Genomic DNA, 12,741 nt, shown 5'->3' with positions numbered 1-12,741 from the left:
CAGATTCTGTTTTTTTTTGGCAGTGGCCTAAAGCTCTTTTCCTTTAAATTGCATAAAAATTGTCATTCTTCAAAATTATAATGATAAAAATGTTACACAGGTACTTGATGAACAAAATACTAAATAAATTTTTAAACAGTCTATATATTTTTATTTAAAAAGCTTAAGAATAAATCGATTGGACCATTCCTGGGCATCTTAATGAATCCAATTCGATTCTTAAATTTGACAATTTTCAATATTTTCTACTCACCCTGTAGAAACTAATAAGGACTATAAAATGAACTACGTCCTCTGTAACCTCCCCGAGGTCTGCGCATGTATCCGCCGCCGAATCCTCTTGACCGCGGGGCTCTACCACGGCCACCTCGACCTCGAGGAGGCCGGTTTGTGGTAGAGAGGCCGTGCTTGTTTGTCCTCTTAGGCATCACCTTCAAACAAATGTTTTTTAAATGAAAAATTACAATTATGCTGTTTCTAAATTCTTCAAAGAATTATAAGATATTCAAAATAGATTGTGGGTAAAGAAATTAACAAGAAATTATTGCCTCTATTTATTGAATTTTAACCTCGGAATGAAAAGTTTGTGTAAAAATGTCCAAGTGTACCCCCGTACTAGTTGTACTATACAATCCGTGAAAACAGCGGACTCTTATTTTGAGTTCCGATCTTAAATGCATTGTATATGTTCAAGTTTAAAATTGGAGTATTTCTTTAAAAATTGTAAAACTTAACCCCTGAATGGGTATTATGTGCAACAAGTGGCCGTGAGATGGCACTATAAAAACATATCGTAAAAACGTAGCATGTCGTGCCGGGTCAACTTAATCCTACGTAGCCCACCCTATGAAAGGAAATAAGCAGTCTGTGTAGTCTGTAATTGATACCTTGATCTGTCTTCCTCTGAACAAACTCTCATCCAGCGCCATGGCAGTTGATACTGAATCCTTGTCTGTAAACTCCACATACGCAAACCCTTTAGGGTGCCCGTCAAACTTGTTGGTAAGGATGGTCACTCTAGAATAAAATTAAATTTTTAGTAAATGTAGCCATTACTTAGGATCCATTTAATTTTGATGCAGATCAGGATCAGATCTTTACTGAAAAAAATGGATCCGGATCAAAATCTTGATTCTACTGCAGATCCGGATCAGATTTTCACTGGAAAAATGGATCCAGATCCAAATCTTAATCCAGGTCATGAACACATTTCAAAATTTAATGATCTCTTAACTGAAAAGAATTTAAAAAGTTTTTTTCTTTTTTTTCTTTGCTTATTTTTATGCTAAAACTTGATAAACCTTCTTTAAAACATGGAAATATTTATTAATTTTTATCTTTTTTTCAAGATTTTTTTTGCAATAATTTGTTTATATTTTGACCCTGGGATCCGGGGATCCGCATATTTTGCGGATCCGGGTCCTAAGCACTGTAACAAAGTAACAGCATGTCAGTCTTATGGATCCGACATTGTTCAAATATGTAGATTATATCTGGACAATTATATATAAATTTCTTCATTATTTACTGATTTAAGCATAAAAGAATTTAAATATTTTTTTTATTTTTCGCTAATTTTTAAGCTAAAACTTTGAGAGCAAAGTTTGATAAAACAGTTTTTGTTGATATGTTTCCTCTTCGATCCGGATATATTTATATCCGGAAAGCTTAATTGTTCCGGATCAAACCAATTCTAGGTTCTGCCTCCAATTCTCTGCATTTTATACCTGATATTGAAAAAATTAACTATTCCTAATTCCTAATTCCTAACCTGTTGATAGATCCACAACCATGAAAGTGTTGTTCTAGTTCTTCTGCAGTAGCAGCATAGTCAACATTTCCTAAATATTTTATTTTATATAATGAGTTCTTCAGCAGTAGCAGCATAATCAAAACTTCTTAAATATTATATCTATGATTTCTAGAGAAGTAGCAGCATAGTCAATGTCAACTTGCCAGAGAAGGAAAAAAGAGTGTACACTGTACATTTTCATGCAACCCCCCCCCCCCTCCCTCTTTAAAAAATTAATTTCCCGGCCAGACTTTTTTGTGTGGAAAAATATCGATTTGTATGAAAAAATTTGGTTTTTGTAATCCAATTTTTCCACCCCAATTCAGCAAAATCATTTCTCTAATTTTACACCCCTGTGAAACTTTGTTTCCGGAACTATGTGTTGTGGTTGTATAATGGTTGGATATATTCCTACCTATATAAACACTACGAGCATCTACTTCCATCTTCTCCTCTACACTAAGGTTTGCTGCTGCGGTTGGGGAGGTAGGGATGGAGAGCTGTTTATCAACCTAACACAATTCAATTATAATATTAAAGGGACTGTAAGCGTATTTTCAAGTAACCCTCTATGTAAATATGGCAGTGCCCGATTTATAACGATACCATTAAAACCTTTATCTGATCAATCATATGTAAGATATTGTCGTTTTCTAGTTTTAATAAGTGTTTATTTCTGATAATATATATATCTATATATAAATATAAGAATTACAAGTCAATTTTATAGAGTTTTGAAACTTACAATCATTGATTTATAAGAATTTGTGCAGTAGAAATGCGCAAGTATCTTCTGAAAAAAAATTGAAAATAATTATTATCATTGTTAATATTTACTAATTCCTATTTTATCAGACAAAGCTCTAAAGAGTGCCGTTGTGAATCCGGCATTGCCATGGAGTGGACCCTTGGAACTTTCGATTATAGCCCCTTTATTTCCCCACCCCCACTTAGAAAACGTATAAAAATCCCCTCATAGTAATAGATATATAACATTCTATGCCTCATTCTGTAACTGCTTCAACTTCTCGGATTCTTCTTCCATCGCCCGCACTCGTGCCTTGATAGCTTCCAGCTCAGAATCTTGCTGTAATAATAATTATTATTTATTAATTACTTTTAAGGGTAAAATAGTCGGGTTGTTTGCATCAGGCAAACTTAAGTTGTCAATCTTATAATAAGGATGGGGTCCAGGGGTGTACATTAGTTCTGAGGCTCATATTATTGTCCCCCCCCCCTTGTTTATTCCGGCGGGGATTTTTGGAATATTAGTTTTAAGAAGGTGCGTTTTGGGTAATTAATAATGACCAGGTCCCCTGAAATTTCATATTTTTTTGAGTCATGAATTTTCACAATAACAATCTTTTAAGGGTGAAAACATAACCTTGCCATTGCGGGAAAAATAAGGGTTTACTTTGCTTCCTGTGAAACGAAAGTAAAATATCGATTGAAATTTTAATGATTGGTCTGACTAACGGTCATTAGCACTATAGTGCGAATGAACACTTGAGATTATTTAATCAAACTAAAATCCGCGTGGAAGGTTTAACAAGCAACGTGGAGCACTATTTTTTAAAATTCTAGTGGAATTCGGCTCATTTAATTAATTAGCTCCATTGAACATATTTTAGTAAGGAATAAGCAAAAAATGTTCGATTGAGCTAAAATTACAAATTTTACTCTTTTACCCATTAACTAAAAATGAGTTCAACTACACTAATTTTAAAGCATATGAACAGGCTAGGGCCAAGCGCTGCGGCTAGGACATGCTAGGGGCCAAGAGCCGCGGCTAGGTTAGGCTAGAGGGCCGGGCTCTGCGGCCACATGGCCAATCATAGCAGTGTGATTAAAATAGGCGGTCTGTCCTGANGGGTTCATAAAACGTTCTCTAGGACAGGCCCCATTTTAGTGCAAATGGCATAGGATCTTCAGAGAGAAAATATATCATATTTATCCCCCAAACAAGGCGTTGTTGAGCCAAAATAATGATAAATTGGAGGGATGGGGGTCCAAAAAGCGTGAAATTGGAAATTGTTCAAAGCCTACATGTATACCTCCATATCGTCTCCGTCGGCATCAACCCCAGCGTCCGAGACTTCGGCTTCGTAGATCAAATTGTCTCCGTTATATTCCTCGGTCTCAGCCATTTTTGATGCGAGTAAATATCTGAAGAAAATAAATTTATTTTGTTTACTTTCAGTTGTTCACTCAAGATTGTGGAAGTACGAGGACGGCGTGCGGTGTTTCCGAGTGTTTCGGCAAATTGAGGGAATGAATTATGCGCGGAAATTTATCATAATGCCACGTAACTGATTCAGAAATAATATACGTGTTCCAACAATATTTATCGATTGAATCGATTCCTAATTTAAAACTTACGCTTGAACAAAAAAGGTTGCTTATAACTTTTTTAATCGATTGATGTGGCAAACTAAAAAATATCACAATATTTGAATTGTTTTGGGTGTTTCCCCATTGTGTTAAAACAAAATTATTTTAATAAAATGTAAGACGACTATTTGCGGTTTCTACCTGCTTTCATTTTTTGATAAAAACAAAACAAACAGACAAATTGGGTCTTGAGAAGTTATTTACAATATAGAAAGCGATTTTTACCTCGGTCACGGTTACTTTAAAGACTTTTTGAGAATAAGAACGAGAAACATTTATTTTCAAAAATATTAAAGTTGACATGTTTATAAGTTTCCTTTTGAAAACATCAATGGCTACTGCAGGCACTGACATGACAATTAAAAGCTATAATATCGGTAATTTCCTAGAGTATGATATTTGTAAACTTTTATATTGTTTAATGTGATTTTGCTTTAGACAAATATAAATGATGAATACATATAATTTCCTAGAGTATGGTATTTGGACCCCCCCCCCCTCTGTCAATTTTGTACATGGATCTCAGATGTAACACACATGGATGTAATTGGTCATGTGGCCACAACGCCCGGCCCCCTATCCTGTCCTAGCCGCGGCGCTCGGATCCCTATCCTGTTGTAGCCGCTGCGCTGGGCCCAGAAATTGTCTTAACCTATAGGTTATAACCTTACCCTAAAATAAATTTAAAAAATAATAATAATTTTGCTACGAAATAAGTGGTCATGTACAAAATTTATAGGAGGAGAGGGGGGGGGGGGCGAGGAGGAGGATCCAAATGTCGTTCTCTTATAGGACAGACCCCTGACATCATTAATTTTGAGAACATAAACAGGGGGGTGGGGGGCGGATCGAAAAATTCATCTTACTTTGCGCAGAATTGTTAAATCTATGAAAATAGAATATAGAGAGAATATAGAAAATTTGCAGGGTAAAAAAGTTTTATAATTAGTGAGAAAAATTGCAAAATATTTCTTTGCATTGAATTGAATTGAAAAGGCTCCACGAAAATCTGTTAATTGTTTAGAATCTTCAGAATATTTATTTCGAAAATCTATTTTCAACAATTGTTTACTTTAATTATATAAGAATATATACATGCAAAAGATGACTCTGTTCTATCTTAACTATAATCTATATCTATATAATAAAATAAGACATTCGTATAATATATGTTCCCTATAGCCAGCTAACTTGAAACTGCTGGACCGAATGGGTTGGCATTTTATTAGGGAAACCATTATAGGCTAAATCAAAAATCGAAATTTTTATTAAAATTGTTTTTTATTCTAAGGGCAACGCCAGACGTTAGCTTGTAAAAAGAAAAACTAGGATGGCCATTTTAGGTATTAATGTCTGGTATTCAAAAGTTGTGAAATCTAGATAATCCTGGAAAATTGAGTTTATATTGAATTACTATGGTTTTGTGTCATCGATGCTGGATTGGTAGATTCGTGGAACAATCTAAGAGAAATCTTGGATGAACGATGGTTGGGAGACCTAAGCCCCAAGTTTCCAGAATACATTCTGCGCCTATACATTTTTCGAAATCTGTACTAATAACATATCATAAAATGTTAATGAAGCAAACCCGACTGTTAGTTGCAATTTTCTATTTTGTAATACCGCGCACCATGCCGTGTAATACCGCGCACCATGCCGTGTAATAAAGCAAAAATTAACAAATATGTAAATGTCTTCTGAAAGCATAGAAAACAATAAAATTTTTGAATGAAAATGAAGTAATACTTTCAAAAATAATTCCGATGAGTTGTGTATCTTTGTAATTTGTATCGTTTTCATCTTAGAAAGTAAAATGGCAAATGCAAGACTTACTTAGAGATAAGTGCAATCTGGCTGTATTGTAAAAACTCAAGTTTTGAGCTCTCTTTGAAGATAAAAGAAAAATGTTGAAAAATTAGTTTATAAAAATTAAACTTTTTATAATTACAACTCTAGTTCACAAAAATTTGTATTCAAATGTAAAAACCTGCAGGAAAACTTTTTTTTGTAAAATGAAGATTTTGAAAACAAAAATTCCTGAGAAGGAATTTTAAAAAAGGTATTTGCATAATTTTCCACTGCTTACTTTAGGGGAAGAAAGTCCCAAAACGTGAGTAGGCCTAGACCTTTCACTGAGTGTCAGGTTTGGAACGTGAGTACGGTTTGAAACTTTCGTCCCTTGTATGTAATTAAATACTTAAAACAACAATATTTTTTGATCGATTGATTCGAGCACGCAACAAATTTAGTAATTTATTTGCGATTTTGATTGGGCCGAACATTTGTTTTTACACACCACAGGTTTTTAAACATCTTTTAGAAAGAAAATTGTCAAGTTTTGCTTCCAACAAACGCATCCTAATGTATTGATTATTATTTAAAGGTTGTATGCATGCATAATAACCTGAAGTTCAGCATACTTTTACATAATTTTCTTGTTTCCATTTAATAATTAAGTAAATTCAAACCATAAATGTACCAACAGATTTTTTGTTTAAAAAAATTATTGTTAAATGTAAAATTTCCTAAAACGAAAAACTTAACAGAGTTTATATTTTTGTTAATGCGTAAAATTAAAGTTTTTCTTAAATCTTTCAGGAAAATTCTCTAATCTCTTGGAATTCCAATTTGAACCAACAAATAGTTTAATTTGAAAGAATTATCCTTTTATAATAGGGATAATGGAGTTGAGTTTTTGTCACAAACTCAAATTTTGTAATCCCAATTTCTTTGCAACCTAATGGTTTAACCATTGATATGTCAAACAATTAGATTATTTGATCCAACAAAAATTATAGTATCAAGGTCTACAACATTAGATTGCGAACATGAAAATATAGGAAATCGGAGTTAGAGACAAAGATTCAATTCCTTTGCTACATTTCTGTACAGATGACATTTTATATTTTATATCACAAAACAATTCCATATCACGCACCCCTGACCCTTTAGTAAAAGTAAATTCAACCTGCCCCGTTTAGTCCTATTGAGGGTCTGCTTTATTTACCCGATACAGTACAAACTGGGACTGGAAAGGTTGACCCGGCTCGAATATTCAAATGTACTACGGCTGCCTGTATACAGCATTACTACAAACTATACGATAATGAAAATTAGTCACCAACCCACGGGATGCAAGACCTTTTGTCTAGATTTATCTCCTTTTTTGCCTACGTAAGTTTTTCAAAAAACCCAGTAAAAGAAACTAACGTATACAGTGATAACCAGAAAACTTTGAAATAGGAAGACGACTTTTAAACTCAAGTTAGGACTTAAACTAGTTCAATAAGCATTAGACATAGCAATTGTACAGTGTAAATAGACCCATTTCTCTAAAATAGTGCTTTGCTAAGTTACTAGTAACAATATTTGCTTTGTAACAGCATCAAAACGCTTAAGCATTGGTATAATGTCGTCTTTCTATTCAACTGTTTTCTGGTTATCACTGTACATTTTTAAGCTCATATATATATTTATATATATAAATCTGAGTTTTAGATATCAAAGGTTTACACAATCAGGTTGTCAAGGTATAGGGATTATAAAATTTGAGTTTGTAGCAACAACTCTATTTCTTTGCTGAATTTATTTTGAGGAAACCCGTGAATACCCTGTGGGTGACATAGGCTTAACAAATTCGACAGTTTTTCTTTAAAATTCGATTTTGTTTCTTAAGTGTTCTTTAATTATTCCACGGGAACTTCATCTAGTTAAAAAATATATTGTCAAAAATTGCCAAAAAGAGAATTTAAATTAATTAGGGTTTTAGGGTGCTTTGCGCCCATCTTCCATTTCCAATTTTAATTGTGGCTTTATCTGTGAACATCTTCTCTAAAACAAAATCAAACAAAAGTTTGCGGATTCATAATATTTTTTCGCGCATTTTCAAAATTTTACAAAAAGAAAAAACTTGTTAAAAACAAATTTTTGAAATTTTGATCATTAAGCAACCTTCACTGAGGTCACGTGAGGTCCCACACAAAATTTGGGCCTGATAGAAGATATAATTTAATTGGGTGAATAGACCAAAACAAAGAAATGAAGTTTTTTCTACAAACGCAAATTTTCTAAACCCTATATCTAAGGTTTACTACATTGGGTTGCAAAGATGAGAAAATCAGAGTTTGTGGCAAAAACGCATTTACTTCGAATGCTTATCATATTGAAGCCATTGATTTTAAAACTCTGTCGTACACAAGGTTCCCCCCCCCCCCACACGTTATCAGCTTAATTTTTATCTTACAATAATTGATAAAAATTAAGGATATCTAGCTCAGTAGTAAATATTTTCTCTTTTTACCCAGACTTTTATAAGCCTTAGGATAAAGTATAAATTGTATTCAAACATTAGCTATGTCGAAGAAAACAATCACTATTAATTGATTACTCTTTTTAATTTTCTGACGCTCATATCTTTTTAATTTTTTGTCATAGGCCTTTGGATATTTTAGACTATTCTGGTAAATCCAACAGTTAAAGTTTAAAACATCAATTTTACAATTTTTTATTGAAAGTTATATAGGGGATGAAAAATTAGAGTTTATGGCAAGAATTCTGTCTATTGATCAACTATGGTTAAATTAAGTCTTCTACCTTGACTATAGTCTTCTCCGGGTCTTGTTAATGAGTTCGAAAGAGAAAAACTAGAAAATCATAAATGTAAGAAAATAGAGAGTATAAATTCTGTACAGTCGTCTCTGAAGTCTGATACTTTGTGTGTGTGGAACCCTGTATTTTCTGAATAAAGGCTTATTTTTTAAATCTGTTTGATTATTTATATTTATAGTTCAAAATTAGAGTAATCTTGTCTTATCTTTCTGAAATACTTTATAAATGATATACTTTGTGGCTCAATATATAGCCACGTCAAATCCACAAGGTGATGCTTTCAAAACATTATAATCAACTAATTAGAAAATTAAATAATTTAATAGATTTTATGTTAAAAATGTTTTCAGACATCTTTTTAAGCTCAAAGTACAGAATCTACGTCAGCAACTTTTAATCGAATAAAAAGTAATTATTTGATAAAAAAACTTGCAAAGACTCAGTGAATCCCTATATCAAAAGGTTAGCCTGGGAACCCGGCCTTGCTTGGAATCTAAGTTTTCTTTATAAAAGTCGATCTAATCGTTTTTAAACATAGCTAATAACATTCCTGTGGTTCTATAAAGTTCCTTTATCACAATTAGAGGCAAATCGGCCAAGGGGTTCGTGAGGTATGATCGGACATATACATGTAAAGGCAGACAGAAAAACATTATTCAGGAATTGTTTCTGTAAAACCTATCCAATGCAACAACTTTCATGTCAGACATTTTATTTAAATAGTTTATAACTAATCCCATTTTATCATAATACAACCAATAATATGATTTAAAACAACATAGAAGTACTTTACAGCACTTGTTATGTCGTCTTCCTGTTCTGTTTTTTTCTGCCGACCACTGTTTAAAGAAACTGTTCATAATTTCCTGTAGGATTGATGTTTTAGATAAAGATGAGATGATAGTTGGTTAGTTAGCGAGGGCGCAGCTGAAAAATGGAACCAAACAGTAGTTCGTCAGAGTAAGTTTTATTCTCCAATTCCTCCAATCCTGAACTAACCAGGGCTAAATGCGTTCGTTTTTTTCAAATTTAAATTTAATTGAGTTTTTTTTAATTCATCAGTCTTTAAAACTTGCAAGGTTTTATTTTTTATTTTTTATCCTTTTTTATTTAAAACGCATTCGCCAAAAAGTATAAAAGAGTAAAAGAAAAAAGTCTACAGTGAGAACTAGAAAACTGTAGAATAAGAAGACGACATTATTGCAATACTCAAGTGTATTTGATGTTGTTTATTGTTTTAGTTTAATTGTAGCTTATTGAATCAGCTTAATAGGTCTGTGCACACTGCACAATTGCAGTGTCTCATGTTCATCAAACTATTTAAAGTCATTTCTCGAGTCTTAAAGTCGTCTTCCTATTCCAGCGTTTTTGGTTTTTATTTTATGTTTACTTGGTAAAATTGTTATAGAAAGTGACAGCTAGCTAATCTAAGGACCGAACTGTTGAAACAGCGTGTTCAGCTCATTACTTACATACAGAGTCGGAGAATCTAAAAATATTGTGTTCAGTTTTCTTTGCTAAAACATTTTACTTCTAAAATAAATTTATGTATCTTTGGGATCAGAGATATTCTAGTTTTTTTCTAATCTAATGGAATAAATCAGATCAGGCGTTGTTTTTTAATCACCCCCAACTCCCCCCCCCCTTTTGCATATTGGTAGTTTTTGCACTTTAAAGGTTTGTAGATTAAAGGGAGTGTCTGGCTAGATATGGTTGTTGAGCTGAGAGTACAGTATTGTTGAGATTTTTTTTTAGAAATCATTCGAAACCTATAAGACGTTTGTTTTATATACTGTAAGAGCGCAAAATCGATCTTTAAAATCCTCCTCGTGCTCTCCTTCAGACACTGACAGGCGTACCGTGCCATAACCTAATTCATTATGTATATACTGTACTGTATTGTATATTAAGGTATATACTGTACTGTATTGTATATTAAGGTATATACTGTACTGTATTGTATATCAAGGTATATACTGTACTGTATTGTATATTAAGGTTTATACTGTACTGTACTGTATTGTATATTAAGGTATATACTGTACTGTATTGTATTATATATTAAGGTATGTACTGTACTATATTGTATATTAATGTATACACTGTACTGTATTGTATATTAATGTATGTACTGTACTGTATTGTATATTAAGGTATATACTGTACTGTATTGTATATTAAGGTATATACTGTACTGTATTGTATATTAAGGTATACACTGTACTGTATTGTATATTAAGGTATACACTGTACTGTATTGTATATTAACGTATATACTGTACTGTATTGTATATTAAGGTATATACTGTATTGTATTGTATATTAATGTATGTACTGTACTGTATTGCATATTAAGGATATACTGTACTGTATTGTATATTAAGGTATCTACTGTACTGTATTGTAAATTAAGGTATATACTGTACTGTATTGTATATTAAGGTATGTACTGTACTTCATTGTATATTAAGGTATATACTGTACAAACGAAGATGGTTTATATTGGGAAGCCTGGCTATGCTTAACCTATCCAACAATGCTCTTTGGATCAGGTACTGGGAGTCCTTTTTGTCACAATTTTAATCCCTATAACTTTTCGACCTAATTGAGTAATTTTTTGATATTTTAAACTTAGGTTAATTATTTGATCTAACAGAATTCATAGTTTGAAATATCAAAGTCCTACTACATGGTTTGCTAAGAATATTTGAGTTTGTAGCAAAACTTAGTAACTTTGTATTTCTGATGAATATTAACTTAAAATAAAAATGTAAAACTCTATATTCCGTGCCGATGAAATTCTAAATATTACATATTTTATATCTAAATCAAAATCTCATTCTTAATATATACTCTAGTTCTTGACAAAGAATGCTTTTTTTTCTTATTTTTTTTTGCAAGCATAGCACATTATTATAATCTTAAAGAGAAATTTTTTAAGAAAAAATATATTAACCTCTGTCTAAAAGTAAAACTGCTGAGGTGTGCCATAAACTTTTTTTATTTTATTACAAAGAAACTTTATATTTCAATTTTCATCGTCTGAAATCTTATTTTATTGAAATTCAACAGGGACATAATCAAGAAAAATATTCCAACCTTCCCTCTCCCTTATTATTTACCAAGCTCCTTAAGTCTAGCCAAAGATCTTGCAGCTGTCAATCATGTGACACAGGCAGTCGTCAGAGTTGAGGCGATCGGTCTTAAAGTCGGGTTTAAGGAATTACGACTCGAGCCGAAATTTTTAAATCGCGGGCTCTGACAAAGTTTATAAAGTATCTGGTGTAAATTGGGCATTGTCATCATGGCATGGAGAGTCCCTTATAAGATGGCATTTCTTTATTATGGCTCTTCATGCCCAATTATTAAGCTTTCTTTGATGGCTTCTCATTGAAAGATCCGACTGATCGTTTATTCGTATCCAGAGCTGAAAACTTTTAAATGGGATATCCTTAATCTCGAGTTCTTAATCTGAGTATCCAATGTACACACTTTCGATTTTCTTCTTAATCCTCTCTTTTTAAATATCCTTTTTTATTTTTACAACAAATACATTAGTCCAATTGATGTGACACCGAAAGTACAGGCAAATCAAAATAGCGGTTTTTTTAAAACAAAAAAGGTCTTCTCTCCCGTCTCTGTATTTTAAATTTTAAATTTCCTGGCTTCTGATATGCCACTCTGATTAATTGAAATGTATACATTTTTCAAAATACAAACACAAGATTAGGTTAGTCTCGAGATTAAGAAAAAGAGAGGATCAAGCATTGATCTCGATATCCACCATTCTAAAGTTTTAAGCTCAGGACATAATTTTCTGTATCAGCTGTAATATTTCAATTTAACATTTTTAGTTATTCTGCGGTAGCCGATGTTACAGCAGAGTATTTCAAAATTACAGGAACAGATAAAATTTATTATAATCATTATTATTATTATTATTATTATAT

The 12,741-nt window shown here is 32.4% G+C and overlaps 1 protein-coding gene and 1 long non-coding RNA gene across 2 annotated transcripts; one reads left to right on the top strand and one right to left on the bottom strand.

The window, feature by feature from the left end:
• Positions 1-9: 9 nt before the first annotated feature.
• On the bottom strand, positions 10-3,989 carry LOC111707743 (polyadenylate-binding protein 2-B). The gene is made up of 7 exons (XM_023480884.1): positions 3,847-3,989; positions 2,796-2,879; positions 2,208-2,304; positions 1,772-1,841; positions 888-1,017; positions 254-431; positions 10-41 (listed from the first exon to the last, which is right to left on the bottom strand). The coding sequence occupies exons 1-6, from the start codon at positions 3,937-3,939 to the stop codon at positions 264-266; spliced, it is 642 nt and encodes a 213-aa protein (XP_023336652.1). The 5' UTR covers positions 3,940-3,989; the 3' UTR covers positions 10-41; positions 254-263.
• A 5,678-nt stretch (positions 3,990-9,667) lies between these two features.
• Positions 9,668-12,731, top strand: LOC111707748 (uncharacterized). The gene is made up of 3 exons (XR_002766517.1): positions 9,668-9,751; positions 11,263-11,343; positions 12,646-12,731. It is a non-coding gene; the product is annotated as an uncharacterized LOC111707748 (long non-coding RNA).
• The last annotated feature ends 10 nt before the right edge of the window (positions 12,732-12,741 follow it).

Source organism: Eurytemora carolleeae, unplaced genomic scaffold (assembly GCF_000591075.1).
Source record: "Eurytemora carolleeae unplaced genomic scaffold, Eaff_2.0 scaffold817, whole genome shotgun sequence".
NCBI classification, from domain to species: Eukaryota; Metazoa; Arthropoda; class Copepoda; order Calanoida; family Temoridae; genus Eurytemora; species Eurytemora carolleeae.
Note: the sequence above shows the minus strand (reverse complement) of the source record. Positions and strands in the feature narration are given on the sequence as shown.

Coding starts and splice junctions, on each gene's coding strand:
- LOC111707743 (XM_023480884.1), bottom strand. CDS start 3,939: ATGGCTGAGACCGAGGAATATAACGGAGACAATTTGATCTACGAAGCC. Junction 2,305..2,795: donor TGAAGCAGTTACAGAATGAG/GCATAGAATGTT, acceptor GAATTGTGTTAG/GTTGATAAACAGCTCTCCAT. Junction 1,018..1,771: donor GGTTGTGGATCTATCAACAG/GTTAGGAATTAG, acceptor ATTTTATTCTAG/AGTGACCATCCTTACCAACA.